This window comes from Telmatherina bonti, assembly GCF_933228915.1.
Source record: "Telmatherina bonti genome assembly, chromosome: 8".
Classification (NCBI taxonomy): Eukaryota; Metazoa; Chordata; class Actinopteri; order Atheriniformes; family Telmatherinidae; genus Telmatherina; species Telmatherina bonti.
The window spans coordinates 37,435,526-37,459,622 of record NC_136626.1 but is presented as its reverse complement, the minus strand read 5'-3'; the positions used below and the strand labels follow the sequence as shown (position 1 = coordinate 37,459,622).

Genomic DNA, 24,097 nt, shown 5'->3' with positions numbered 1-24,097 from the left:
GCAGAAGTTTTCCATCATTCCAAGTTGCTGAATTATTTCTGCATATACACACATGCAGTTTAGCAAGTTACTGTGATATCAATCTGTTAGAATGTAAAGTGCTTCAGATCTGCCAGCTTTTGACAGGTGAATAAAAGAAACTCACTGCAGCTTGACAACAGTTTTGCAAAACAAGTACATCGAGTAGTAGTATAGTAAAACAAGTATATTAAGATCAACATCAAATAGTTCCTATACTTTTGCATATTTAGGAAGTGTTGTAAAAAGTTTACTTTGTGGGACCATGGTATTAAACAACTCGGACCCGTACATTACACAGTTTTAATGTTCCTCTGCACAGTGCATTAAAACCGAGTAATGCACGGCTCCAAGTTGTTTAATCCTTACTTCTATCTCATACAGGAAGTTTACAATCCAGTAGTGTTTATTCAGAGACTCTAGATGGTAAATCCACCATTATTTATCACATCTTCATCACCATCACTACCATGTTGCTAAGAGACCTCTATTTTCACCTGGACATGATGATGAAGACACTTCCTGTCAGACTTTCCACCAATCAGAGAGCTTAAACTGACGGTAACGTCCAATCAAGAGCAGCCAAAGATCAACAAGTGATGAGAAAAGTTGAAAAATTTTCCCCTCTTCCCAGACATGGACCATTACTATCTAATACTTGGTGGGACAGAACTATGTTCTGCATTCAGCATTAGGCTGTTCTTGCCCAAGTCACAATACAATCAGCTCCTTCAGTAACTCTTGTCAGTGTACCAATTTATTTCTTCAGACTCATGGAGTGGTGGACCCATGAAGGTTTTAAGACCCAACCTCAAAACAGTTCTCTTTCTTTCCCCCACCACATAAATCATACTCCAAAATCAATTACTTTCTACTGGACCAAGCATCCGATTATAGTTGTGTGATCTTGAGTCTCTGTTTTCCAGATAAATCTCATCCCATGTCAGTATATGCAAGACTTCTGGCTGATTTTTTAGAATTCACCAACACACAAACTGACCTTTTCTTCACCACCAACACGTCTCCAGATATAAGCTATTTCATTCTATGGGGATCACTGAAAGTGTTTATCTGGGGTCACATAATTTCATATAGTGCACGTCACTCTAAGATAAAAAAAAAGGAAACCATTGACAGCTATTAGTGACAAGTTAAAGTCAATTGATCAATGTCAAGGTCTCACTAACTACAGATTTATGGAAAGAAAGGTCACTACTTCAAGCTGAATTTAATCTCTTGATAAATGAAAGGGCCATAAACATGCATATGGAATTGTAACAGCATTACTTAACAGCATGGAGGAAGGGCAAAATGGATGCTAAGTCATCAGCTGAAACAAATTGTTGAAGCTAATTATATAGCAATTGAAGATATAAATGTATATAGATATAGACACATTATCATAGATCTCCTTTGGATTAATAAACAGTTTAAGAAATTTTTTTTAAAAGCTATACATGCCAAACCACATGTAATGTTACGGGGCAGCTAGAACATCTAAATTAAATGTTCATATTCAACGCCTTGATGGAAATAAATGCTCTTTGGCACTTGTGGATAAGTGTTCTTATTGTCCTATAGCACCGAGTTCCTTGATCTGTGCTCCACTACCAATCAGCAAGTGATCAATCAACAATTACCCTGTGGCCCAGGGTTTACTCAAAAGATGGAAGCAGCTACATATCCACTTTGGTGCAGACAGGGTCACCCTATGGCTCCCATCTGTGGGAATACCCTCTTCCATCCATCTCTAATTGATACAGCCTTTTAGATTTGGACCAGAAGAGGTATAGACGTGTTCAGGGATTTCTTCATGGGAGGCAACATCATGTCATTTTAGCAATTAAGGTCAAAATTCAGCACACAGCAACTTATTTTGTTTGTCTGGAAAAACACAGAAGCACCGTCTTTTAGATGTTGGTGATGGACTTGTTGGCACACATGAAAATAGAACTGTACAGCTGTACTGTAAAGCTGTATAAAACTTCAGTGATGTTTGACACACATATTTATTATACTTTGAGAAAATTACCTGGTTAAGTTGACCCTGTAGGATTTTTATTTATATATTGGTTTTCCCTTATCTCCGACCTCGTGTGTATGGAGTAAAGCAACTGTGTGCAATATAGTGGTTTTGCCATATTTAGTTGTTGTTGGTTCTGTTCAAGTGTCTGTTTAAAAAAAAAAAAACAATGAAAACACTGAAACTAAAAGCGGTGTTGGACACAGAATGAGGGACAGTACCTGCACAGTGCCTACTGCAGAATATGCTGCATAAGCAAACTGCTGCTTCAGCAGGTCGTTCCGTCCACGCTGGTCACAGGGGACCCCACTCGGTAGGAAACACTGGTGACTTGACTTGTCAGTGATGGTGTTGGGTGTAGAACCAGGCAAGCTGTAGAGAACTGTGTGGTTGGAGAGCTGGACTTGGGTCAAACCCAGTCCGACCCACTGCCTGTACAGGTACCTGGCTCTGGATTCTTCACTCTCATCCGAAAGGCTGGAGAAAGACCTGGAAGCAGCAGAAAGCCACATTTATTTCATATTGTTTTATCACTAATTGAGTCAGAACTTTTCATTAAGCATGAACATCCTTTTTCTTCCTCCAACAAACTTAAACTCCTCGTAGGAAGTTCCAGACCCCACCATTCATATTTCCCTAATTGCAGAAAGAAATGTCGATAAAAATTGATCCCAGCCTTATTTGATTCGCTCCTGGTTTGTTTGGTTCTTGATGTTTACTCTCTTTTATTGTTTTGACTCTGAGAAGGCTGAACTCTAAAGTTCACCAATAAAGACGTGCCCAGATTGGCTCGGATGGTATTTTAGCCACTGGCTGGAAAAATACAAACAAAAGAAAAAAAATCCGAGCAGAGCATGTAGGCAGGAAAATATGAGATCTCTTCATAAGATCTGCTTTAAAGTGGAAGGTATTGGATTTCTTTTGCATCAAAAGGGGGTAATCTTTTTTTGAAGTGGGAGGAGTTCATCTTTAAAGCATCTTTTTGAAAGATTAAATTTTGTATTGAGAGTTTATTTAATATCATTTGTTCTTTCTACAAGGAGAAAAAGATTCTCCTGTGTTTTTAGTAGAGAAGGATTAAATCTGTTCAGTCTGTCTGAAGCGTCTTCATGGGACCAATTAGCAAAAACCTTCAGTTTGGAGATCATACAAAAGGAACGGTGCTGATACGGACATTTAAATGCTCCATAAGGTTTTTTGCATTAGTGAAAGCATGACTAACACCATGCTGGGAAAAAGTAGCTCTTGGTTGTCCGAACAATCGTTAGAAGTCGCTAAATGACATCATCACCTAATTTGCATAAGGACTGGGTAGTATAGGTGTAAAGGATGATGTTGCATATAATAAATATGTTTACAACATCAACACCTGATGTTAATAATTCTTCGTTTTTCGTTTTTATTAAGCGTAGTTTGATTTTTAATCAGAAGTTTAGATCGTGTCCCAGTACTTCTAACTTTTATTAAAAATGATTCTTTTCACTCTCTTTATATAAAGACTTTAAAATCTGATAGCAAGCCAGGGTGAGATCAACCATTTTTTTTATTTGCATTTAGATGATCAAAATGATGTGAATAAGAAAAATGAATGTAGTTGAAATTACAGAGTAAATTCCTGGAAGTGAGCAGCATAAAGAAAAATATTTCATGTTATCCCAGATGTTTCAGGAAATGACCATAATGCCCGAAGAAATCTTGTTTTATTTCTTTTTAAAGGTTTGTAGACTCTTATAGTTTGCTTTATGAAGCCCTTGAAAAGATCACTTTGGATTTGTCTCACTAGTGAATGACAAAAGAGAAAAAGATGAACACCTAAACATATTGTAGAAATTTCCACTTGAATTTTATTCCAGACTTAGCTAATTATTAAAATATCCCAGCATGCAATAATGTTGATACATTGAAGAAATATCATCCCAAAACAGAAAACTAGGCAAAGCTTGTATTTGACATATACAATTAAATGAAATAGATCACATCATATTCCAGAGGCAAACGTGAGTCCAGTCCATCTACACTGAACAATATTCACTCTTATAAAAGCAGACAAAGTGGAGCAGCTGGAGATTTCCTGCACATTGGTTGGAGGCCGGCTGGCTGGAGATTAATTCAAGCTGCAAAGGGTCAATTTTAGCCAACAGCAACTGATTTGTGACAGACGGGACATAACCCCAGAAATGTCGTCCTTGAGAGGAAAAACCAGTAACCAGCCTCCTTGTGAGGCCAATTTCCAGCAGGTGGAAGTGCACCGCAACCTCTGCAGTTAATCATGGCTGTTTTAGTTAATGATGTGGTTCGCACCGTGCACACCGCAGTGTGTGTCCAACGCATCCCAGAAGCACCTCGTCGCAGCTCCCTGCTAAATATACACACCACGTCTATTTTTGATGGTGTGCATAAAAATCATGTTAATCTCAGCAGTTCAGATGGACCAGAGAGAAATCTGGCACGGCAGCAGTGTAAAACATACGGTAAATTCCAAAATAAAATCCCCATGCATGTTTGTGATAAACATTACCGGTGATACCAGGTTAGAGTTCAGTTAGTGGGCTCTAAGTGTTTTTGTCTTCATCATGGATGAGGGACGTTCATCGTGGAAGTGGAGAATCACAAGATTTTACATGACACCTCAGATGATTTGTGAGCAGAAAGGAGAAGGCATGGTCGAGATATGACGAGGTATGCTGAGAAATGTTGATAGTGTTGACCCAGTAGTCTCGCTCATAGTCGTCTTCAACCTGAAAATCAGTCGTTCAGTTCCAGGTTTCCTTTGATTACATACAAGACACAGAATCCCATGTTGCCTCCTGATGTGTCCTACAGGGTATAAATATGTGTGATAGAGCGATGCACTTAGGCCCGGATTTACTAAACTCCTGCAGGTGCAAGAAAAAATAAAAGTACAAACTGATTTACTATCAGGATGCACTGATAGTTAGAACCTCCCCCACAGTCAATATGCTGTGTGGGGCGTGGCGAGGTTTCTTACAGTAACAAGAGCAAATGACTGCTCCCATTTGCAAAACATCTCGGGTCAGAACATGATGCTTTTATTTTGAAAAACAGTCTTCTGTTTTCCAAGCTGATGAGTTTTCAGACGGCTGACTTGTAGACAGGTCAGTTTATAAAATCCTTCGTAAAAAAGTTTTTATTAGAAACAAGCGACTGTGTCATATTCATCATGTTTTCTCTCTTTAAGGTGACCGTACATCCACCCTCCACCTGTTTTGTCTTTTATTCACCTTCTAATAACATGTTTTTACTTCATCCGCTGTTTGCATTGTTTTACCGACAGCATTAACTTTTGTAAAATTTGCTCCCATGCATTGTTTTTAGTGTATCAGTCTTTGCTGCAGGTCATGTTTTCTCGCCATGCTGCAAAACCCTCATCTCGACATAGAGTCTCAAGCAATCAGTCATTTTTATTCTGGTTCAGCCCCACGTGCAACATTCCACATAGCACATCACTCTTCACCATTCTTAGTAGATCTGGCTCTTAGGATATGAAATGTAAAAGTGCAGTCTGGGTGTGTGTGAATGGTTGAATGTAGTGAAAAACTGCTTTGAGTGGTCTAGATGAGTAGAAAACACTTTATAAGTACAGTCCATTCACCATGAAAAGAAGTTCTTTTAATGCTACAACCCATTCAGGCAGGTAAGCTGTCTGTAACAAGCTGTATAAGAATAAACCCTTTAAAACAAGGTGTGATTTCATGATGCAGTTATGCACATCGCATCGGCGGGCGCTCTCACTGACACGCTCCACGCCATGGAGGTTGGAGCGAAACGGCAGCACACACACACATGCATCCAGTGAAAATCGGGGTAACATGGTGATTTATACTTTCATGCATTCAGTTTTATTTTCTCTACAAAAGTTAATAAACTCTTTCAGTTCATCAACCAACAACAAAACCAAGATTCCAGTCATTTTACTAGCACGGCCCTCATGTGTTTTAGCTGTTTGTGTGAGAAGAAACAACTTTCCTTTCACCTGTCAGAGTGTGTGTTGTTTCAGCACATCAGTATGATAAAGCTTTAGTGTGTCCTGAAGGGAGGAGGAGATATAGATATCAGTCCACAGTGTATGGCAAAGTCACACTACAGTGCTATTCTCTCTATTCTCCAGTCGGCGGCTGTGTCTCATAGCTCACCAGGAACAGCAGCAGGAGGCATTGTGTGTGTGTGTGTGTGTGTGTGTGTGTGTGTGTGTGTGTGTGTGTGTGTGTGTGTGTGTTAGACTTTCATTCACAAGCCAAGCTGTTGGAAGGACTCCCTGTAGTCTGGGACACGTGGCCAATTCTGATGACACGTCATGTCTGAAGGGTCTCTCTAAGTGTGTGTCAGTCTACACAGCTGTGTTTTTCAGAGTGTGTACTTGTGTGTATTTTTGTTATTCGACTGTAACCCTAGTGTGATGCAGTACAGTTTTTCTTAACTCCCACATCCACAAACACATCAGGTTCTTTTCATTAAAGCCACCAGTCATATTTAAACGGGAAAAAAAGTGAAGCATTCAAACTGATGCAGCTTTTGACCTTCATTAGCAGAAGTCATGTTTCTGAATCTGTTCATTTATATAATGAACTATGATGTGTATGTGCACAGATTTCCCAGCCGCAAAGTTACTTAACTGTCATATAATACAAGCTGAGAGAGACGATCAACCAATGATACCGCTGTAAAGGCTCAATGATTAGTTTAATTTAGTTTAGTTTAGTTTAGTTTAGATTAATTAGTTTAGTTTAGTTTAGTTTAGTTTAGATTAGATTAGATTAGATTAGATTAGATTAGATTAGATTAGATTAGATTAGATTAGATTTGTTTAGTTTAGTTGCCTGTGATAGAAGGAACCTGAATCTTTCTGTCGATCCAACTATAACAAGCCATGGTTTCAGCCATCAGGCAGCTCTACCCGGGTGTGGAAGGTGCGAATCATCAGACAGAACCCCGTATGATGACAAGAGAATCTCCCTGACAAAGGCAGCCCGAGTGGTCCAATGGAGAAACACCGTAAATAATTTGTGATTAATCTTGTTTCAGTAAAGAGACTGAATGAGTGGTTCTTTATGTGTGAATAGTGTAGGTTTACACCAATCACCTTTCCCGAACAAAAGACAACAGTCCTCATTATATTCTGTCATTTTCCATGTGATGAAATGTACTTCCAACAACTAAATGATATGTACAGTCACCACCATACATATTATTTTCTCCATGAATAATAAATACAGTTAAAATGTCCCCGTGCTTATCAGCAAGGCTACAATGAGGTTATCGCTGCTCCTGGTGGGGGTCAGTAAAAGAAGTGATACCCTGATGTGTAAAGATGGACATCTGTCCCTGCAGAAGGACATGGTGCAAGGAAGACAGTGGAGTGAGACAATTTTCAGAGAAGATGATTGGTTTATGAGCCGGTTGTGACGGCTCATGAACCGTGCTGATGTGTTTCTGTCTTTACACGTTGGGGCAGAAGATTGAAAAGTGGGACCATGTCAAGCAGGGCCATTTAATTAGCAGCCCATGGGCCAGAACCGGCCCACGGCTTAGCTACTCATAAACAGTACATTTTTAATTCAGTAGCAGTATAAACCACCACTCTGCGACATTTTGTGACTCTTTGTAGCTCCGTCGTTCACACTGCTGATGGATTCTACTGCTTCTGATGAAAACGTCTCAATCAAATGAGGAATTAACATCTAAAAACCCAAAATGTAAGTTGGCACGGTAATCAGGAAGTTTGGGATGATTCCTGATGGGTTGCATCAAGGTGTGTGCAGGTGTGTGTGTGCAATAGCATACCATTTGGCAGCATTTGTTTGACAGCAGCAGGATATGTAATATTATATTGCATGATGAAGCTTCTCTGTGGGGATGGAGATGGTGTCTGGAGGTTAGTTTATGTTCATTCATTTATTCGTTTGACTCTTTACTTCTCATTTGGAGTCTAGTCATATTTAGTCGCCTCTTTGGTCAGCCTGTTTAGTTAAACTCTTGTTTTGGGAATATTTTTTCATTCCTGGGGTAAACAGTAACATCTATGTCCTGCTGCTTTTCTGCTTGGTCCGTAACATCAAGCTAATGGCATCAATTTTCCTGTTATTACTAGAAAATAACCTGCAGTTTTGGTCGTGTTTACATCTGGAAGACAATAAAGTAAAGAAACAATCCAAAGCATTTCAGTCAGAAGGATGAGTTAACGTGACTTGTTGTCCTGTTTCCATGTCAACATATGAAACTAGAGCTGGAATATTTCATCAGGAAATCTGGTCAATCAGGACGACGATGCCAACTGATGAGTCATGGATCCACAGTTCAGACTCCACTAAACCTGTCATTTCAGAAGGTTATAGCCCATCAATATCATGTGGAGACGTATGCTTTTTAGGGCAGGTGGGTCTCCTTGACATTTTCTTGCAGCTAATAGGATTGTGCATGGGTATCGAGGACATCATATGTATTCATTTTGTAGGGGATATAATATCAAAAGGCATTTGGGAAACTTCAAAAGAAGAAGATAATGTGTGTTATTTCCATGCTGTGTAACCTTTCCTGTGCCTGCAGAGATGCTCCGATTGTTTTGAAGTGTTAATACAGTTGTATTTGAAGCCTGGTGGTTCTCTTTATCTGATGAGTGGATTGAATTGTCTCTTCTGAAGCCTCTCTATCCCACCGAGAGTGATGAAAAACTGTTTATTCAGACTTCAGCGAGCAGCCGTTGTCTCATGAAAAGCATTTTGTAATGTTTTTTTATCTTGTCATTTTGGCAGCTGAGCTTTAATTAATTCTTTATTCCGGCGATCACAGACAAGCGGGCAGAAGAAACGTCTCTTCACCATGATGTGAAACAACAGTTCAAAAACTACTCCCCGATGCACAAGCTGAAATTTCTGAGCAAGTCAAAAGCTTCTGTGTCATTAATGATAGAAAATGCAACGTTGCTTCAAAGGGGAGCTTTTATCATCATTCCATCATCTCCTCGGAAAGACAAAACACATTAACTTTGGACAAGTGCTCATGGTTTTATTTTCCTTGCTACTTTTTGCAAGTTTTATGTTTGTTATGATGATAATGTGTAAGAGCTCCAAGCATGAGTGCTGGCAGATAAATCACATTTTACTGATGCACGTTGTGATATAACCGACCTGTGAGGGAGGGAGCTGTGAGCAGACTAGGATCCCGGCTGCTGTTGCCTCTGCTGGCAGCAGCTGAGCATAATATATTCCAGTGGGACACAATCATTTTAATAGCTCATCCATTTGTTCAGGAGACAATTGATTTCTCTGTTTCCATGCATGTTACTCACATTTGATTTCTTTTATTCCATTTGCATTTGTCATATTGTTAATTGCTGAAAGCCGGGCACCTGTGCACAGGTGCCATGAGAGAAACTCGTTATTCAGGTGCCATGCTTGCTGTTTAGGTGCATCTGTGTGAAAGTAGAGCCGGTGTGAAAATCCCTGTAAATATTCAGAGCAAGTCACTGAAATCTCTTTTCTTTCTCATTCTGGTGCTCAGTTTAAACACCAGCAAGTCTGTTTTAATGTTAAAAAGCAAATAAACAGTTCATTTAAAAATATATAGACTAAATTTATAGACTAATCAATTTTTAACTACAAATAGAGAGAATGTGCGAGCTTCTCAACCCTGCATCAGTTTGTCTCGTCATGGTGGCAAAAATCAACATTTTCTTCTCTAGAACACGTGGCTTTGAGTCACATCAGGGAGAGGGATGTTACTACAGGGAACAGCCTGAAACAAAAGGGTTGAAAACAACTAGTTTCATAATATATAGTCATATATATTAGTATATAATATACAGTATATAATATATAGTCCTAAGGTTTAATAATAACATATAGCTCCAGCATTTGCTCTCCACTTCCAGCCTTAAGGTTCTCACTCTGTTTCCTCCTCTTTAATTACTTAAATAGGTGACTTAAAAACACATTTTAAGTTTAATCAGACTAAATCACGCTAACCGTGTTGCCCCTTAGCTGATGAGGCGCGACGGTGTTAATTCCGTGCCCCGACAGATTAACAGCTGGGAAGGTTGGCAGCTTTCTGGAAGAATCCTGGTTGAATGGAGGAACACCAGGTGATCCTGAGTTTCTTTAAGACTCGCTGCCCTGAGACTGAATGCACTTTGAAAAGCTCTCACAGGTCACCTCTAGCGTGAAATAGCAAGGATTAGGAAGGAATGTGATCTGGCGGCATGGTTAAAAGTTAAAGAGACGTAAAGCTATAATTTCACACTCACTGATGTTTGTTTGTATTCTTGCTACATATTCAGCTCCTCTGATGCCCCTGAACTGTCCAACACATCACCTGTCATTTCTCTGCAAATACTACAAATAATTCACCTCCAGAACCATAATATGACAAAATATTTCAAGGAAAGTTGAGAAACTGAATATATTTGTTACAACAAGCGACAAACATAAAAAAATGACCAATCTCCAAACTATATGAAGAAATACAACACAAATCCATTATTAATGGTGTCATTGTGAAAGAAAAGTGGGAATTGGAAGCAAATATAATCCTAACAGATGAATACTGGGAGGAAACACTGGAAACTGGACATAAATTAACCAACAGCCTCACATGAACGGAGTTTGACTGGAAGGTGGAGATTCTTTATTATAATTCTCCTGTTATCACTTCAAAACATGGTCACACATCCAACTTGTGCTGGAGGAGTTGTGGGTTGGTGGGGGACTTTGCCGAGTTATTCTGGGACTGTCTAAAGGTCACAGATTTCTAGAAAGGGGTCAAAAACGAAATACAGAAGAGCTCTACGTGTTTATTTACATTTTAATTCAACTTTGCTCGTATTGGGAATAATAGTTTGCATCTTACAGGCGAGAACTGTGGAGAGGAGGAACAAAGTAAAACAGGCTTTTATTGAGGAACAAACTGACGCAAGACTACAGCTGAAACCGGGCAGATGTGTGAAAAATGGAAACCAAAAACACAAATAAGACAGTTAGACCTCATGTCGTTTTTTCCCCCTTTACTTTTGTCTGAGTTTAGTGTTTGTTGTGTGATAAATAAAAGGTTTGAAAGAAAAAGACAAATAATTCCAAATGTTTCAGCTCTTTAATGTTTAGTGGCTCTAATGGTTCATATGAAATGACACCTTCTGCCAAATGTAAACTGTATTTTTGTGATAGTAAGATGCTGTGATCAGTTAAAGTGAAGGATTTAGAGAGTTAACAGCTATTTCATGTCAATCAAACTATTTTTCCAACATTCGGCTCTGATACAGCAGAGCTGATTTGCAGGAAATATCAAACCGAAACACACTCGTGTCTCACATTATCACGTTGGCAAACTGATTTAAATAAAATGTAAACAGAAGAGGTCTGATAAGTAAAGCAGCAACGGAAAAGGCTTCGTCACCTTTGAACCTCTGATCGGCGCAGCGAAGAGAGCCAGATGTGTGGAGAGAAAATCATCTCAGTGTCTTTATATGTGTATAACACAGGGCTTGTAAACTCTGTAAACCATTTGTGCAAAAAATGCAAATGTATTTTCAAATGCAAACACAAATATCTAGAAATAACATGCACAACATCATTTGTACTTTCACAATCACAAAATTACACAATCAAAATGTTACACAATTTCTTTTACCTCACAAATCCAACATGTTTATGTTCACAAAGGCTTCTACGCAGACAAAGCATTAAACGTGTGCACGTATGCACGGCCAAAACAGCATTCACACATAGATAGGTTTACAAGTGCACGAGGGGAGCCTCGAAGCTTTGTGTGTACATGGTGCATTTAACTGCTGTTGGAAAGCTCAGTAATCTGGATGTCAACCAGTTATTTCAGAGTAAAAGGATCAAAAATATGTGACTTGTGGAGTTCTGATTCATATAAAGTAAAAACATATCTTCAAGATACTCGATGACGGGAGACCACAGCACTGATCCGTCACGTTTGTCCCACATGAGCTCAAAACTAAAGTAGAGCTAGCATAGAACTGAGTTAGCATTGCTAATCCTTATATAACAGTAGCTGTTCTTTCAGAAGGACTAAATCTATTCTAGAAAAGTCTTCATCTTTCATTTTCTAACTAGTGGAGTGATACTGGTGAACCGTGCAGGTTAAGACATTTCAGTTCTCTACCAGTACCCCCCCCCCCCCCCCCCCCCCCCCCCCCCCCCCACATTGCAGAAGCTTATCAAATCAATGCCACAGCAAATGTTTCCGTACGCCCAGCTGAATGTGGTCAAACAAGGCGTCACTCTGTGACAGTAACACTCTTTTTCTGTGTTCAGGCTGGGTACACGATCTGCGTACAATCCCACATTTCTGAGAAGGTATACATCACATGTGAGAGATTAATTTTCTTCTTGTTTCATGTATTCTGTATAAAACTGTGATGGACCAAAAGCCAACATGGCAGAAAGCATTTTTCCCTGCCGGTTGTCATCCTGATGTTTGTTTATTCATTTCGAAGAGAGTTTGATGTTATGAGTTTGGAGTGTGGGCGCCAGTGGGGATACTTTGTCAGACCAGATCAGAGATGTTGGGCTTGGTTCCTGACTTGGTGTTGCTGTAGGACTTTACAGGTAATGAGGTGTGAGACTGGAGCTCCAGTACAGTTGTTCACACATCTGTTTGGGTCCATAGCAGCTAAAACGGCTTCTCATCCTGAACCCAGAGAAAAAGCTTCTTAATTACTGTTGACATAAATTTTTATAGCGTCAGTATCAACATTAATCAATGGTACTGATATCAACACCAACATTGGTATCAATGTCAGTCGATGGTGGTGTAATGACATTGTTATTGGGATTTTATTCCCAACAACAACACTGATACTGAATGTAACACATCCAGCCATGATTGTTCTGCCAGTTCATGTTACTGGAGACTCAGGTCTGCAGTGTTGCTGGGGGTGATGCTGCACTCACACTGTACACTGTCAGCCGTCGATATGTATTTACAGTAAAATCTGATCGGTATTTTACTGTATTACTGTGATACAGTGTCATACTGTGAACAATCTGGGAGAAAAAATATAAATGCACCACATTACAGGACTTATCATGCATTATAATGCGGATTTTACTGTAAACAGCTGAAAATCTTGAAAATGTGAAAGAAAAGTGCAGATAGAATAAGAAGATTAACCAGTATAGCAGCATCGCCACAATGCAGCTGCATCTTGTTGTCTTTTAACTTTAGTTTCAGCTTCTATGCAAGTGTGCATCCCATCTCTGTCACCATGAAAACACAGTCGCAGGACAACTTGCTCAGCATTTTGCAACAGCTATACGGAGCTGTCTGTTGTTTTTCACCAAGTAACTTAGCATTCATTTTCCTCTTTTCTGTCTTATCATGAGGATTTTGAGGATTTCCCCTGTTGGATTTTCTGCCATTTAGAGCAGTGTTCAACAAAACTGTTGAAAAATGTTGTTTTTGCAGGCTAGCTGAAATTAGCTGAAACATGTCAGCATTTTGTCTCAAATGATATCAACATTAAAAACTGTTGATTTTTCTGGAAGATGATATAGAAAAGTAGGAAATCTGACCTACAGTGTTTGTGTGCCTGTTTCCATACGGAAACAACAAGTTTCGTATTTGTGTTCTAGTTCGCTAAAATCAGCGAGCTTTAGCATTGCATGTTTACATTCTGTTGCTTTTGCTGGAAGACATCGATAAGATATAAATGCAAAACGACTTGTACATGTCTGTTATTTAAAGCCTCTCTCTTGCTATAAATTCATACTATTCTATTTGTTTGTTAACTGTTAGCTTTTCATAGATAGTTATATTGGCCTCATAATTAAATAGAAATGGAAAAGAAATTACTTTTTTCGACAAATTAAGTCACTTAAATCTTGGTTTTCATTTGCTAAAATGTTTCCATGTGAACTGTGTAGTTATAATTGTTTCCCTGTTAGGCGTCTCTTCGTTATATTTTCCTTAGGTCCAATGACCCAGACAAACCAAGGTTAGATGTTGATCATTGAAAAAGAGGTACGATGGTACGGTCTGGCAGGTTTCCTACTGTATCCCTACTTCAACATTTATTAAAAGAAATAAATAAATAAAAATGAAGATATATTACATCAATAAAACATCCCCTTACATCTCAACAGCAGCAACACATGGCACATCTCCAGCATATGGTTTGGGATAGCAACATTATCGGCTACTTTATGACGAACAACTGTCCAAGGTCATTTATAGAGGCTAATAATAAACTGTAACTAATAAACCATCTTTCCTCTTAAAGGTAATTCCCAGAATCCATATGGCAGCGCCGCTGACATACGAAGTGGTATCCAATGCGTTGTTTACAGGTATGTTTATGACAGAAACCCCCCAGCAGTAGAGAATCCCATCATGCTAACTAGCATGTACAGCTAGCTATATTGTTAAATGGCTAACTTGTAGTCTGACTGTTTTAAGAGTTAGCAAGCGAAACCAAAATAAAGTAGAAACAAACTCGACACATATCTGGCCCAGGATACAACAGAAGTTCAGTTTTCCACCACAGGGGCCGACGGCCACCACAGGTCTCTCCTCCTGCCTCCCTTCACCTCCCTCCATCACCAGCTTCTCTGCTGAGGAAGCTCCGCCATAGCAAGCAGTAAACATTGTGTTGTTTTAACACATTTAGCTGCCTCTGTCTGAAGGGTTTTTCTCTTTTTGTCTCAAATTTGTCAGGATTTTTCTTTGAGATGATGACAGTTAATCCCTGATGAAGTTTGTCTTCCATTGTTTTTCCTACGTTTTCATTTCCTCTGAAATCACTGTATGTGGTAAAGTAGAACATGAAGTTAACTAGTTTCCTGTTTTCCGTCTGTCCGGGGTGTTCCTCCGCCCTGTGGGCTCAGGATAAGGCGGGTGCAGTCAATGGATGGATGGCTGTCTGATCGCCCACTTTCAGGAAGACAATTTAGCATCTAAAATGTAAATTTTTTTCTACACAGTGCTGCAGGTCGGTATAAACAAAATCAATCTCACCTCCTCTCTGACTTTCTCTCGCTCCATTAACCAGGTCCTGCTGGATCTCTATCTGTGTTAACTGGCACAGTCTGGTGCATCAACATTGATTTCTAACTCTTGAGAAAATCCCAGTGGAACGGCTCTCAGTGTTAAGTACAGTATAACAGCTCTAACACCTCACTAAATTTACTGCGTGGTTCTTTTTCTGTGTTTTATTTAATAATTTTCTTTCTTATATTCTTATTTTTACTCTTTGGTCTGTTTCTGTGGAGTGAAAACAACCAGTTTGTACACTAGATTCACTTTGTACACATGTCAGATCTTAGGAACATACATTTTGTGTTGAAATTGACCAGCTTAATCACAAGCTAAAAACGTGATTCTGATTCATGGAAATACATTGTTGAACCGTCTTTGCTGATCCTGGTTCTGGGAACTTCCTTTTCTGCAGCTTTTAGTCGCTCAAAGCAGATTTGTGTTGTTCTTTAGGACTCTAGGTGAGGGTGTTACAAATCACACGGCCACACTGGTGCGGTGACTTTCCCATGACAGGCATGTTTATGCTGTCCCTGTGCAGACCACTGCACACTAAATGCAAGCTGGAAAAGTTGTTTGTGTGACTACTGAGGGAATGTCTATATGGTATAGTTCTGGATGTTTTACACAAATATGGCATTAAGTTTCATTTCAGATATCCATAAATCTTAAAATTAGATGGAGGATTTTAATGTGTCCACTGTTTCTACTCCTAAAAGACACTGACTGAAAAAGGATCATTTTCAGTCCTCAGCAGAGCTGTATGCGACCCTGCCTGACATTCATGTGAATCAGGTACACAGACGCATCAGGAAGAGTCGGATTAGACCGACGTTAATGGCTGCACTGAAGCTGTGATGTGTTGCTGAAGCCTCAGCATTGTTCTCTCATCCTTTTTGAGCAAATACAATGATAATCAAACAATTTGACACACTGTAGTGGTGTGGATAAATAAGAGCCACACATTAATGTAATTAATTCAGCTTCTAATAATAACACTGTTACAGTCGTCAGATCATTAAAACTTCAGGAAATCATCAGACACAAGTTGGTATGAAAATGTTTTTCTGTTTCTTATTTGTGTTTTTTCTCAGATAAAGAGGTTAACGTCATAGTTCCTGACCATCTAACCTGTTGCAGGGAAGTCCTACCCCTGAAGGCTGCAGGCGGTGGGGTCAGGGTCATTTGGGGATGGTGACAGATGGTTTTGTCCTTTTCTAAGAGCTTGTAGACGAGTCTGATGTTCTCGTTTGCTTCAACAGATGTTACATTTTCATATTGGGACTGTCCTGCAGATATTATGAAATAATCCCATTGGTATTCACAAAGTATGGGATGCACACCATCTGTAGCTTCATCTCTGCTTGTCATTTTAAAACAGGACTGCACTAATGTTGCTGAGGAGCGTTGCTTGTTTGTTATGCTAAAATGTGCAATGCATGCTGGGTAATACAGAATGTGAAAACGTGGGCAGTGACTGTTAAAGGTCCTCACACAATCTGAACAAGTTCACGTCTAAAGTCTTTATTTACGAGTGTGTGGCGTTGAGTTCAGCACTAGCAGAAACATGTAAAACACAGCAGATCTGCTCCACAGCGCCATCCTGCCAGCGTTCTCCTTCAGATCCGAATGAGACACCTGATTCTCCAGTGGTGAGCAGAAAGCTTTGTGTTGCTGAGATGTGAACAGCTCGCATGGAGCGCAGAAAGAGGTTGGAGAGGGAAGGTCGTCGTATTTCTAAAACAATTTTCACAAACAAACATGAGACAACTTTCAGATGATGTGTTATTGTTCTTACTTCTGGCCAGTCCTAGTCCCAGTCCTAGTCCCAGTCCCATTTCCAGTCCCAGTCCCAGTCCCATTTCCAGTCCTAGTCCCAGTCCCATTTCCAGTCCTAGTCCCAGTCCCATTTCCAGTCCCAGTCCCAGTCCTAGTCCCAGTCCCAGTCCCATTTCCAGTCCCAGTCCCAGTCCCATTTCCAGTCCCAGTCCTAGTCCCAGTCCTAGTCCCAGTCCCATTTCCAGTCCCAGTCCCAGTCCCATTTCCAGTCCTAGTCCCAGTCCCATTTCCAGTCCTAGTCCCAGTCCCATTTCCAGTCCCAGTCCCAGTCCTAGTCCCAGTCCCATTTCCAGTCCCAGTCCCAGTCCCAGTCCTAGTCCCAGTCCCAGTCCCATTTCCAGTCCCAGTCCCAGTCCCATTTCCAGTCCCATTTCCAGTCCTAGTCCCAGTCCTAGTCCCAGTCCCAGTCCCATTTCCAGTCCCAGTCCCAGTCCCATTTCCAGTCCTAGTCCCAGTCCCATTTCCAGTCCTAGTCCCAGTCCCATTTCCAGTCCCAGTCCCAGTCCTAGTCCCAGTCCCATTTCCAGTCCCAGTCCCAGTCCCAGTCCCATTTCCAGTCCTAGTCCCAGTCCCATTTCCAGTCCCAGTCCCAGTCCCATTTCCAGTCCTAGTCCCAGTCCCATTTCCAGTCCTAGTCCCAGTCCCATTTCCAGTCCTAGTCCCAGTCCCATTTCCAGTCCCAGTCCCAGTCCCATTTCCAGTCCTAGTCCCAGTCCCATTTCCAGTCCTAGTCCCAGTCCCATTTCCAGTCCCAGTCCCAGTCCTAGTCCCAGTCCCATTTCCAGTCCCAGTCCCAGTCCCAGTCCCAGTCCCAGTCCCATTTCCAGTCCTAGTCCCAGTCCCATTTCCAGTCCTAGTCCCAGTCCCATTTCCAGTCCCAGTCCCAGTCCCAGTCCCAGTCCCATTTCCAGTCCTAGTCCCAGTCCCAGTCCCAGTCCCATTTCCAGTCCCAGTCCCAGTCCCAGTCCCATTTCCAGTCCTAGTCCCAGTCCCATTTCCAGTCTCATTTCCAGTCCCAGTCCTGGTCCCAGTCCCATTTCCAGTCCTAGTCCCAGTCCCTGTCCCACTCCCAGTCTCAGGCCTAGTCCCATTTCCAGTCCCAGTCCCAGTCCCATTTCCAGCCCTAGTCCCAGTCCCTGTCCCATTTCCAGTCCTATTCCCAGTCCCTGTCCCAGTCCCAGTCCCTGTCCTAGTCCCTGTCTCAGTCCCAGTCCCAGTCCCATTTCCAGTCCCAGTCCCATTTCCAGTCCTAGTCCCAGTCCCAGTCCCTGTCCCAGTCCCATTTCCAGTCCTAGTCCCAGTCCCATTTCCAGTCCCAGTCCCATTTCCAGTCCTAGTCCCCGTCCCTGTCCCAGTCCCATTTCCAGTCCTAGTCCCCGTCCCTGTCCCAGTCCCAGTCCCCGTCCTAGTCCCTGTCCCAATCCCTGTCCTAGTCCCTGTCCCAGTCTCAGTCCCAGTCCCTGTCCCAGTCCAAGTCCAAGTCCCTGTCCCTGTCCCAGTCCCAGTCCCAGTCGCAGTCCCTGTCCCAGTCCCAGTTCTAGTCCCAGTCCCAGTCCCATTTCCAGTCCCAGTCCCAGTCCCTGTCCCTGTCCTAGTCCCTGTCACAGTCCCTGTCCCAGTCCTAGTCCCTGTCCCAGTCCCTGTCCAAGGCCCAGTCCCTGTCCCAGTCCCCGTCCTAGTCCCTGTCCCAATCCCTGTCCTAGTCCCTGTCCCAGTCTCAGTCCCAGTCCCAGTCCCTGTCCCAGTCCAAGTCCCTGTCCCAGTCCCAGTCCCAGTCCCTGTCCAAGTCCCTGTCCCAATCCCTGTCCTTGTCCCAGTCCCAGTCGCAGTCCCTGTCCCAGTCCCAGTCCCAGTCCCAGTTCTAGTCCCAGTCCCAGTCCCATTTCCAGTCCCAGTCCCTGTCCCTGTCCTAGTCCCTGTCACAGTCCCTGTCCCAGTCCTAGTCCCTGTCCCAGTCCCTGTCCAAGGCCCAGTCCCTGTCCCAGTCCCAGTCCCAGTCCAAGTCCCTGTCCCAGTCCCTGTCCTATTCCTAGTCCCTGTCCCAGTCCCTGTCCTAGTCCTAGTCCCTGCCCAAATCTCTGTCCCAGTCCCAGTCGCTGTCCCAGTCCCTGTCCCAGTCCAAGTCCCCGTCCCAGTCCCAGTTCTAGTCCCAGTCCCTGCCCCAGTCCCTGTCCCCACCCCAGTCAAAGTCCCTGTCCTAGTCCTAGTCCCAGTCCCAGTCCCAGTCGCAGTCGCAGTCGCAGTCCCAGTCCCAGTCCCTGCCACTGTCCCAGTCCCATTCCCAGCCCCTGTCCCAGTTCTAGTCCCAGTCCCTGTCCCAGTTCCAGTCCCAGTCCTAGTCCCACTCCCAGTCCCAGTCCCAGTCCCATTTCCAGTCCTATTCCCAGTCCCTGTCCCAGTCCCAGTCCCTGTCCCAGTCCCAGTCCCAGTCCCTGTCCTAGTCCCTGTCTCAGTCCCAGTCCCAGTCCCATTTCCAGTCCCAGTCCCATTTCCAGTCCTAGTCCCAGTCCCAGTCCCTGTCCCAGTCCCATTTCCAGTCCTAGTCCCAGTCCCATTTCCAGTCCCAGTCCCATTTCCAGTCCCAGTTCCCGTCCCTGTCCCAGTCCCATTTCCAGTCCTAGTCCCCGTCCCTGTCCCAATCCCTGTCCTAGTCCCTGTCCCAGTCTCAGTCCCAGTCCCTGTCCCAGTCCAAGTCCAAGTCCCTGTCCCTGTCCCAGTCCCAGTCCCAGTCCCAGTCCCTGTCCAAGTCCCTGTCCCAATCCCTGTCCTTGTCCCAGTCCCAGTCGCAGTCCCTGTCCCAGTCCCAGTCCCAGTCCCAGTTCTAGTCCCAGTCCCAGTCCCATTTCCAGTCCCAGTCCCAGTCCCAGTCCCTGTCCTAGTCCCTGTCACAGTCCCTGTCCCAGTCCTAGTCCCTGTCCCAGTCCCTGTCCCAGTCCCCGTCCTAGTCCCAGTCCCATTTCCTGTCCTAGTCCCTGTCCCAGTCTCAGTCCCAGTCCCAGTCCCTGTCCCAGTCCAAGTCCCTGTCCCAGTCCCAGTCCCAGTCCCTGTCCAAGTCCCTGTCCCAATCCCTGTCCTTGTCCCAGTCCCAGTCGCAGTCCCTGTCCCAGTCCCAGTCCCAGTCCCAGTTCTAGTCCCAGTCCCAGTCCCATTTCCAGTCCCAGTCCCAGTCCCAGTCCCAGTCCCTGTCCCTGTCCTAGTCCCTGTCACAGTCCCTGTCCCAGTCCTAGTCCCTGTCCCAGTCCCTGTCCAAGGCCCAGTCCCTGTCCCAGTCCCAGTCCCAGTCCAAGTCCCTGTCCCAGTCCCTGTCCTATTCCTAGTCCCTGTCCCAGTCCCTGTCCTAGTCCTAGTCCCTGCCCAAATCTCTGTCCCAGTCCCAGTCGCTGTCCCAGTCCCTGTCCCAGTCCAAGTCCCCGTCCCAGTCCCAGTTCTAGTCCCAGTCCCTGCCCCAGTCCCTGTCCCCACCCCAGTCAAAGTCCCTGTCCTAGTCCTAGTCCCAGTCCCAGTCCCAGTCGCAGTCGCAGTCCCAGTCCCAGTCCCTGCCACTGTCCCAGTCCCATTCCCAGCCCCTGTCCCAGTTCTAGTCCCAGTCCCTGTCCCAGTTCCAGTCCCAGTCCCAGTCCCAGTCCCAGTCCCAGTCCCAGTCCCAGTCCTAGTCCCTGTCCCAGTCCCAGTCCCAGTCCCTGCCACTGTCCCAGTCCCATTCCCAGCCCCTGTCCCAGTTCTAGTCCCAATCCCTGTCCCAGTTCCAGTCCCAGTCCTAGTCCCACTCCCAATCCCAGTCCCAGTCCCTTTCCCAGTCCCAGTCCTAGTCCCTTTCCCAGTCCCAGTCCTGGTCCCTGTTCCAGTCCCTGTCCCAGTCCCAGTCCCAGTCCCTGCCACTGTCCCAGTCCCATTCCCAGCCCCTGTCCCAGTTCTAGTCCCAATCCCTGTCCCAGTTCCAGTCCCAGTCCTAGTCCCACTCCCAATCCCAGTCCCAGTCCCAGTCCCTTTCCCAGTCCCAGTCCTAGTCCCTTTCCCAGTCCCAGTCCTGGTCCCTGTCCCAGTCCCAGTCCCAGTCCCAGTCCCAGTTCCAGGATGCAGTAACAAGCAGGGAAGTTTGGTGATGTGGACGGACCCGTCCATCAAATGAACCTTTTAATAAAAGCACAAACTCCTGTTTAAGGATTCAACACTTGGCCCACATTGAAGCAGATCTGGTGTAGAATACAATCCCAAAAACTATAGAATATGCCAGCATTTCAAATTAGATCCCGCTGATATTAACTATGACCCGACAGATTGAACATCTACAACATTTAATTAATGAACAGTAAAATCAATCTTGTAATCTCAACAATCAGACTTCATGATTAAATAACAGGCTGTCTGAGACCGAGGTCAGTTAATCAAATTACCTAAAAAGAGATACTATGAGAGATACGTCCAGCACTGTGGATCACATGCTTTCATCATGACCTGGCCTTTTACAAACGTCTACATCCAGTTAAAGAGGAACTGTGGACGGACACACCTGTCCAGGTATTTTACATGAGTTCATGTTAGACAAAAGCTACAAGAGCTCAACCAAACAGATTCTGCTTCATTTTGTGCAACTTCAGCTCTGTAAAACATGCAGGAAACATCTAGTGCAGATAAAAGCCCAGCATGCTAAAATACTGCCAGTAAACATAAAGCGTAGTTTTAGTCAGGCTGAGGTTAATCCAGGTCTAGATGATCCCTCAAGAGGAACAGGAGAAGCAGGGGCACATGCAGCTGGGATTTCCATCTTGCTAAGTCTTTTCCATTCCCACCACAACTGTATATAAGAGATGGTTCCTGAAAAGATGAAGTGAAGCTCATGTGGCAGTTCCCACTGTTGCTATCTAGTTAGCATCACGAATGCCGTCGCTGTTGGAAAATCCAACAATGGGCAACGAGGTAGAGTGGAAAGCAGGGGCTGTTAGTGTGGTTATAAATGACTGACATCTATCAAAATCCAACATGGCTGTAGCTAATAGCTAACTCAGCTAACTTGGAGCTAACCAGCTGACAGAGGTAGGTGGGCTAAAGCTAAGTCACACTGTTAGCCGGCTAACAACTGTAGTGCTAAACTCTGCCTTCTTGCAGACAGATATAGGGTACCTGTCAATCAAAAGGATACGCCCCAATTATGCCAAATTATTAGATTAAGTTCCTTTTAAATAAAAAATTCACTCCCCCCACAGTTGTCATGAAGGTAAACCTGACCTGTTAAACCTAAAATGGATTTTTCTACCAGGCTGCATGTTTATTTCTGCTGTGAAGTTGGTCTTTTTAACATCTATGTGAATTCGCTCTGTTTTGAACCCCCTGGTGGATTATTCTAATGGTTTGGCTGGTTTGACCGAAGTCCAGCATTAACACGATCTTGGTCAGCATGGATACACCCACCTACGACTGAGCCGAGTCCCCAGTTGGACTGAGTCTAGCCGATTGTCCTGATGTGAATACACCCTTAGTTCCAGTTTTACCGTCTCCACTTGCTGAACCGCCCATCTGACAGAGCTCTAATTGTTGTTTACAGACAGAAAAAAAATCTTCACCAAACCTCACATTGGTGTCCCTCTGAGCTTCGTTTTATATAGTGAATCAACTGAATAGTTTATTCAGCTGGTAAATTAGGATGTTCTAAGCATGGCTTTGTGTCTGTGTGTGTGTGTGCACTTATCTATAGATTCATGAGAAAGACCAGATCCTACCTGCACACTAACTTATAGGGATTTATTTAAAATGTGAGGACTGCAATTTTGTCCCCACAAGAAAAACAGTGACTTGTTATGGTCAAGACTTGGTTTTAGGGTCAATGTGAGTTACGGTAAGGTTCAGGGTTACTGTTCAGCATGTAGTTGTGCTACCTAAGGTCAGGGTAAGGAGTTACTGAATGTATTATGTTAGTGGAAGGTCTATCCAAGGAATATAGCCCACCTAGATGTGTATGTGTGTGTGTGTTTGTGCTAAGAATCTATAATCAGCTTCCATATTTCTAAGTGTAACAAAATAAATCTTCCCTCTCAGGCATCATGCAGTCATAGCAGATTATCATTACTGTGACTGGTCGAATGAATGAGTGTGGGATTTAAAGAGCTGAATAAACCTTTACGTACAATCAATATCGGTGCAGAGGGAGGATTATAACTTTCATGAAGCTTTAATGCCAAAGGCATTAGGCCGCAAACACACACACACACACACACACACACACACACACACACACACACACACACAAGCACACACAAGCACCACAGTGCACCTGCAGGAATGCACCATCTCCCCAAGAGACAGCTCAAGTTAGTTTAACAAAGGAACTGCAAGAGTTAAAATACTCTTCAATCTATTGTTGAGGAGGGTAAGGGGCTCAATAAAATATTTTAGTGAAGCCTAAATTAATAAATACATATTTTACCTGTTGGCTTTACATGGCCACAATCCTTATGAGTTCATGTTTTCTAGATGAACAAAACTAAAGCTGAAACTTAGTTGTTGAACATGTTTGACATAAACTAAAGATATAATTTCAACACGTTGAGGTTCTACCGTCCAGAAGATGTTTGCAGACAGCAGGAAGCAGCCATGTTAACATGTAGCTTAGCAACATGATGGGAGAAATTCAGCTAAAAGACTCTACCAGCCTCAGCATCCCAACCAAACTGTTCAAACCTCAACCAGAAAACATGAGAACATCACTATAGAGCTTCATTTCTCCACACAAACAAGGCTTTTTATGCATGTTTTAATGCAGTTTATGCAGTCGTGTCATTAGGTTTTTTTTAGACAGATGTTTTTGTAGGATTGTTTTGAGGTGTGTGGTGATTACTGTTTCACATAATTCTGTGTTTCCCCATCGCCCCTGAATGCAACAGACACTGACAAACCCTTATCAGCAATCAGCAGGTGAGCAGCAGGTCAGTAGAAAAGCGAGGAAGGAAGGAAAAGTGAGGCCTTCGGCAGAAGAAAAGGCAGAGGGACGGAGAGAGCCAGTGCAGACCACAAAGACCGACAGAACACACAGCCTGGACCACGGGGACACTGAAACCTGAAGCACGACAGCTGTTTGCCATGCCTTTTGGCAAAAATACTCCAGCCTGGATCAGGAGTTTGGCCACCATCCAGGGAGATTGTATTGTCCATTTTCCATTCAATATTTTCCATTTCATTCTACATTTCACCGTCTGATGGCAGCAAATTGTA

The 24,097-nt window shown here is 43.3% G+C and overlaps 1 protein-coding gene across 1 annotated transcript in view; it reads right to left on the bottom strand.

The window, feature by feature from the left end:
• naaladl2 (N-acetylated alpha-linked acidic dipeptidase like 2) overlaps positions 1 to 24,097 on the bottom strand; it is a gene marked incomplete at both ends in the record, with an annotated part of 608,474 nt that overhangs the window by 554,238 nt on the left and 30,139 nt on the right. Inside the window, one exon of the mRNA XM_079244879.1 lies at positions 2,263 to 2,530. Within this exon, the coding sequence (XP_079101005.1) occupies positions 2,263 to 2,530 (268 nt within the window). The remainder of the gene's footprint in view (positions 1 to 2,262; positions 2,531 to 24,097) is intronic.